Source organism: Oncorhynchus kisutch, linkage group LG23, assembly GCF_002021735.2.
Source record: "Oncorhynchus kisutch isolate 150728-3 linkage group LG23, Okis_V2, whole genome shotgun sequence".
In the NCBI taxonomy this organism is placed as follows: domain Eukaryota; kingdom Metazoa; phylum Chordata; class Actinopteri; order Salmoniformes; family Salmonidae; genus Oncorhynchus; species Oncorhynchus kisutch.
This window is the reverse complement of record NC_034196.2, coordinates 12,196,467-12,203,860: the sequence shown is the minus strand read 5'-3', so window position 1 is coordinate 12,203,860 and position 7,394 is coordinate 12,196,467. Positions and strand designations below refer to the sequence as shown.

At 41.2% G+C, this 7,394-nt stretch overlaps 1 protein-coding gene across 1 annotated transcript in view; it reads left to right on the top strand.

Moving 5' to 3' along the window:
• Positions 1-3,491: 3,491 nt before the first annotated feature.
• The window catches only part of opn4xa (opsin 4xa), a 36,304-nt gene continuing 32,401 nt past the window's right edge, over positions 3,492-7,394 (top strand). The window contains exon 1 of the mRNA XM_031802237.1: positions 3,492-3,636. Coding sequence (XP_031658097.1) covers positions 3,500-3,636 — 137 coding nt within the window. The 5' untranslated portion in view covers positions 3,492-3,499. The remainder of the gene's footprint in view (positions 3,637-7,394) is intronic.

The window sequence follows — 7,394 nt, the reverse complement described above, 5'->3', positions numbered from 1 at the left end:
CTCTGTCCAGTGTCTGTGTTTTTTTGCTCATCTTAATCTTCTATTTTTATTGGCCAGTCTGAGATATGGCTTTTCTTTGCAACTCTGCCTAGAAGGCCATCATCCCGGGGTCGCCTCTACACTGTTGATGTTGAGACTGGTTGTTTGCAGGTACTATTTAATGAAGCTGCCAGTTGAGGACTTGTGAGGCATCTGGTTAGTAATTATTTAGTAATTGCTTGCTACCAACCTTGCCAGCAGGCATGCCAGCTAAGCTAGTTAGCCAAGCTAGCTACTCTAATTTTACAGCCTCAAATAGCTTCTTGGTAGTAAGTTATGAAGCTATCTGGGCTAGCTAAAGCCAACTTCATAAAATTGCTAGGTGGATAGTAATATTACAGAGAAACAACAACAAAAATATTTTTAATAAACAGGACAGATCTGAGGGGGCGCGTGCCCCTGTGCCCCCTTTGGGCATGACGCATCTGCCCACCTCCCCCAACACACATCTTTGGAGAGCTTCTGAAACACATGGCTTCTAAAACAAAAACAAAAAGGTGCCGATTGCGCTATTAGTAAAATAACCATTGCCTCTTGAGATTACTGTGAAACACTCTTGGACAGCCACACTGATGAGGGGGCTTCAGTCAGTCAGTCAGTCAGATAAACAGCAGTTGAATGGTGCCCACCCACACCACTCTGCTCTACTGGCTGAATGGCTACACATTAAGGGAGGGGCATGGCCAGGGTTGGATATGTTACTTTCTAAATGTAATCTGTTACAATTACCAGTTACCTGTCCAAAACTGTCATGAGTAACATATCTTTTGGATTTCCCAAACTCAGTAATGTAATCTGATTACATTCAGTTATTTTTAAATTACTTTCCCCTTAAGCCAGTACATGTCCAGGCCCGTCTGAAGTTTGCTAGAGAGCATTTGGATGATCCAGAAGAAGATTGGGAGAATGTCATATGGTCAGATGAAACCAAAATATAACTTTTTGGTAAAAACTTAACTCGTCGTGTTTGGAGGACAAAGAATGCTGAGTTGCATCCAAAGAACACCATACATACTGTGAAGCATGGGGGTGGAAACATCATGCTCTGGGGCTGTTTTTCTGCAAAGGGACCAGGACAACTGATCCGTGTAAAGGAAAGAATGAATGGGGACATGTATAGTGAGATTTTGAGTGAAAACCTTCTTCCATCAGCAAGGGCATTGAAGATGAAACGTGGCTGGGTCTTTCAACATGACAATGATCCCAAACACACTGCCCGGGCAATGAAGGAGTGGCTTCGTAAGAAGCATTTCAAGGTCCTGGAGTGGCCTAGCCAGTCTCCAAATCTCAACCCCATAGAAAATCTTTGGAGGGAGTTGAAAGTCTGTGTTGCCCAGCAACAGCCCCAAAACATCACTGCTCTACAGGAGATCTGCATGCAGGAATGGGCCAAAATACCAGCAACAGTGTGTGAAAACCTTGTGAAACCTTGCCAACAAAGGTTATATAACAAAGTATTGAGATCAACTTTTGTTATTGACCAAATACTTATTTTCCACCATAATTTGCAAATAAATCCATAAAAAATCCTACAATGTGATTTTCTGGATTTTTTTTCTTCTCATTTTGTCTGTCATAGTTGAAGTGTACCTATGATGAAAATTACAGGCCTCTCTCATCTTTTTAAGTGGGAGAACTTGCACAATTGGTGGCTGACTAAATACTTTTTTGCCCCACTGTATATGTATAATTTATAAGTCCAAAAATGTATGTAGCAACTACATATTGCCCCTTTAAGTCTATCATAAGTGTACGAGTTTGAGCATGTGTCCATTAAGCCTATGGATTTTTTTTTGATCAGCATGAATTAGATTGAACACACCACTTTTATTCCATTGGCTGGAATCCTCACTATGCAGCAGTTGCAAGAGCGCATTTTTCACTGGCTGTCCACTGGTTTCAAAAACAATGACTGATAGGCAGCTTAAACTTCTTGAATTCAACCATTAATGGGTTCAAATAAACATTTAGATTTGTGAACAGCCATCAACAACAACCACAATCCGTAAGGAGCAGATAGCTAAATGAGAGAGCAGCAGTGATTCACATCAATGTGCTATGTAGATATCAATAATAAGTGATATCCGTATCGCCGTACACTACACCACTGCTGTCATCCTTAACTCCAGGCGATTATTGAAGTTGGATAATCTTTGGATGCCGACAGCAGTCGCACCATTGGAAGACATATCTTGGACTGAAGCTTGCTCTTTTCCCACGATCCATCAAACACATTGGTGTCACCTAAGTGGTCTATGGCTTGTGGTTAAAGTTTAAAATTTAAAGTTGCGCCTTTTTTCAATAGTGATTTGAATGTCATTGAGAAAACAGAGAAGTGTCAATGATTTTTTTCTCTCGCTAACATCCTTTCGGAATTTAGTAAAGTAAGTAATCCTCGAAGTAATCATCTAGTTTTTCAAAAGTATCTGTACTCTGATTAAAATATTTTTTTGCTGGTAACATAGTTACCGTTTTTTTTGTAATCCCTTACATGTAATCCGTTACTCCCCAACCCTAGACATGGCTTTACATTGCGTGACTCTTTGGGCAGTCTTGATTTGATCACATTAACATAAATAAACAAATCCTCTTATAATCAGTACCTCAATGGGGTTGCGGTCAACCAGAGCCAAGCCAACACACTGCAGGGTCTGCATGGCTATATTCATCATCACAAAATGCCACCGCTTAATCACTTCCTTTAATCATTTGCTTTATGGATGGACATAACCCAGTGATTAATATTATAATTTATTAACAGTGACAAAAGTAAATAGTATATCACTTCATAAGTCTATGATTTCACATATTGTATCATTTTATCACCAAAAGTAACAAACTTTTATCAGACAAAAATGCCCAAACATGAAGTTTTGTTCATAGTATGTGCAGTCTCTCCTAAATTCTCTTTCCAAATGGTTGCTTGTCACAAGCACTTAGATCCATGATAACTAAATGTTTTTGATTGTTATTGTTGTGCAGTGGCTTGCAGCCGATCAATGCTTTCACACCAATGAGTAAGGAACCCCTGTCTGGGCAGAGCTACAGTATGTTGACAACACCTCAGCAGCTCAGCCACAAGGCTCTACCTGGAAGGGATCAATATCTGAACCACAGGACACATTTCACCTGGAGGATGATTTGAGGTCAGATATGATGTTTGGATTCATTCTGAGAGCTGTTGTCTTACTACCTTGTTCCACCCTCTATCGGAAGGAAAACAGTCAATGTTTACTACTGATATCATAGAGCCAAGGCAAACCATGGAAGACAGTTATGTAATAAACAGACAGACACAGAGAGAGCGAGAGACAGAGAGAGAGAGACAGAGACAGATGTTGTGAAAGAGAGGGAGAGCTCTGTGGTGAAAGTGGTTTAGTGAAAGTGTTGTATTGTCCATTACGTTGTTCATATGGACTGAGTCAGGTCTGCGTCTCTCTTTGTCCCAGGCATGTCAGGCATGGACAACATGGACCGAGGTTTCTTCCGGAAGGTGGATGTGCCAGACCACGCTCATTACATCGTGGCCTGCTTTGTCGTGGTGATTGGAGCAGTAGGGGTCGGTGGGAACGCCCTGGTGATGTACGCCTTCTTCAGGTAGGCCACACTACCTGAGGGAAGAGGGGAATGAAGGAGGGAAAATCACCTGTTGGAGGGGAGAGGGCAAGTGTTTCTAGCCTGGGTACCAGTCTGTTTCTGCTCTCTTTCAGACTGGCACCCAGGCTGAAGTGTTTTTTTTTCTCTAAACCTCTTATTTGATTCACCAAAGTAATAACGAAGTGTTTATTTACAGGATAGATTTGACCATGCAAAGGTATTTAAAGAGGACATTTGAAGGTCTTTGTGGGAACAGGCATGAGAATAGGCATCATCGTAGATTTTCACAAGCTTTGGTTCTAGCTCTCCGATTTGTCCTCATATGCCTGTTCTTTGTGCCATCCTGTCTGTTTAAATTCCTCAAAACTGTTTGTGTTCAGCTCTTCAGTAAGGGCCCGATTCAGACGTAGGAAATCAATGCATTTTTTTCACATTTTGATTTAAAGCACTTCTCAGTAGTTGGTACTCAGACTTACCTTATACAAGTACGTTATGGACTGTGCAGGTGTGGCTCCCTTGCATGCACTGAATAAACGTAATTCAACTGCTGAAAATCCTCCCATTTGCTGGCCAACAGATTCTCTGGTGGAGTTTTCATTCAATAGGGTCTCCAGTACATTAAACTGCTATGTGTGATCTTGGTTCCATAATGACTCAAATAGACTACATGTCTCAAACATTAACCTAATATTATCCACTATTACTGGCGACTCTGACGAACAACCACACGGACCCCAGCTAGCACAGCGGATGAGGGCCGATTCCGGCTGAGAGTCGAGGCACGCGGCTGAGAGTCAGACTCGGCAGACGTCATGTGGCCCGAGTCTGGGCCGCCTTCAGCAGTATTACTTATGGCTAGAATGCGGGATTGAGCTTGGGCCGATTCCGGTGTGAGTTATCTGGCCCAAATGTATTACTTGGGGCTCGGGCCGTTGGGTGCTACTCTCTGACATGATTACACGGGCTGCTTTATATAACATTTCATTATTTATTTATTTTCACATATTTTCTGTGATCCAAAAAATACAATAAACATTTAAATTCAATTCTTTAACAGTCCTGTTTAAGTAGTATATTAGTATTTGTATACTTTGTGCAAGGCATTAAAAACTTTGTGGAGGGAGCCTCCCGAGTGACCCAGCGGTCTCAGATACCGCAGTGCAAACTGCGTTGCGATAGATGCTAGTTCGATACTCATGCCAGCCACGACCAGGAGACCCATGAGGCGACACACAATTGGCCCAGCGTCGTCCGAGTTAGGGGAGAGTTTGGCCGGCCGGGATGTCCTTGTCCCATCGTGCTGTAGCGACTCCTGTGGCGGGCCAGGTGCATGCACGCTGACACGGTCACCAGGTGTACAGTGTTTCCTCCGACATATTTTTTTTGGGGGGTGGATGGATATAATTTGTATGCATTAAATGTATAATAGTAATATTTAAAATGACTAAATCTTGTAATTTTGTATGCATTTATTTAAATTAGCATCGGGCTACTTCTGGGGGGATGCTGGTGAGATGCTGGCAAAGTCGGCTGCATTCCGGTAGATGGAAACAGCCCGATGTACTTGGGCCGATTCTGGGCAGTCATTCATTTTGATTCTGGGCCGAGTCCGACACCTGATTCCGGGCCAATTAAACAAATTCCACCCTTCGGGAGAGGGCCGCTTCTGGGCTGATTCCTCATCGCTATCTGGGACATGACAGAAGAAAGAAAGTAATCTAATGATGTAAGGCACAAAAAAAATGGCTACAAATTGAAGGACACTAAGACGAAAGGGACCATTATTATGTATGTGGGTATTACTGACAGTGGCTTCCAATTGTGACTAATATTTCACATGAAAAAATAAAAGCCTGGGAATATAATGAAAACATTCTAGTTCTGTGCTATGGTCAGTGCACACAGATTTCCATAAGATACAGCATTGGCTTGGGTCTTTGAACTTCACCCCCCACAATTATGAAGCCGTAGGCCTAGAATGAAAAACTATTTATATTCCACTGTGGAAAAGAGGCTGAAATATCTGTCATGCTTACATGCTTTTCATTATGCTGAAATCTGTTTCTAGCATTCATAAGGTAAAATGGATCCAAAACAATTGTCATTTATAGAACAAGTCAAAAGTTTGGACACACCTACTCATTTATGCGTTTCTTTATTTTTACTATGTTCTACATTGTTAAATAATAGTGAAGACAACAACACTATGAATTAACACACATGGAATCATGTAGTAATCAAAAATCTAAATATATTTTAGATGTTTGATTCTTAAAGTAGCCACCCTTTGCCTTGATGACAACTTTACACACTTGGAATTCTCTCAACCAGCTTCACCAGGAATGCTTGTCCAACAGTCTTGAAGGAGTTCCAAAATATACCGAGCACTTGTTGGCTGCTTTTCCTTCACTCTGCGGTCCAACTCATCTCAAACCATCTCAATTGGGTTGAGGTTGGGTGATTTTGGAGGCCAGGTCATCTGATGCAGCACTCCATCACTTTACTTCTTGGCTTCACGGTGAGAACCACACATGCAGAGATCATCCATTCACCTACTCTACCTCTCAAAAAGACACGGCGGTTGGAACCAAAAATCTCAAATTTGGACTCATCAGATCAAAGGACAGATTTCCACTAGTCTAATGTCCATTGCTCGTGTTTCTTGGCCCAAGCAAATCTCTTCTTCTTCTTCCTTTCCTGTGGCAGTCCTCATGAGAGACAGTTCCATCATAGCGCTTGATGGTTTTGCAACTGCACTTGAAGAAACTTTCAAAATTCTTGACATTTTCAGGATTGACTGACCTTCATGTTTTAAAGTAATGATGGACTGTCACTTTTCTTTGCTTATTTTAGCTGTTCTTGCCATTATGGACTTGTAAAATACCATCTTCTGTATACCACCCCTACCTTGTCACAACACAACTGATTGGCTCTAACACATTAAGAAGGAAAACAAAATCCACAAATGAAATTTTAACAAGGCATACTTGTTAATTGAAACGTATTCCAGGTGACTACCTCATGAAGCTGGTTGAGAGAATGCCAAGAGTGCAAAGCTGTCATCAAGGTAAAGGGTGGCTACTTTGAAGAATCTCAAATCTCAAATATATTTTTATATATTTAACACTTTTTTGGTTACTACATGATTCCATATAGTTTTGTTGTCTTCACTATTATTCTACAATATAGAACATAGTAAGAATAAAGAAAAACCCTTGAATGAATAGGTGTGTCCAAACTTTTGACTTGTACTGTATATTTATACTGAACAAATATATAAGCTCAACATATAAAGTGTTGAAGTTGAAAAAAATAATAATAAGCGTATTTCTCTCCAATTTTGAGCACAAATTTGTTGAAATCACTGTTAGTGGGCATTTCTCCTTTGCCAAGATAATCCATGCGACTGATATGTGTAGCATATCAAGAAGCTGATTAAACAGCATGATACTTACACAGGTGCACCACTCTAAAATGTGCAGTTTTGTCACACAACACAATGCCACATATTTTGTGGGAGCGTGCAATTTGCTTGCTGACTGCAGGAATGTCCACCAGAGCTGTTGCCAGATAATTAAATGTTAATTTATCTACCGTAAGCTGCCTCCAATGTCATTTTAGAGAATTTAGCAGTGTGCCACGTGTAACCACGCCAGCACAGGACCTTCACCTGCAGGATCGTCTGAGACCAACCACCCGGACAGCTGATGAAACTGTGGGTTAGCAGAACTGAAGAATTCCTGCACAAACTGTCAGAA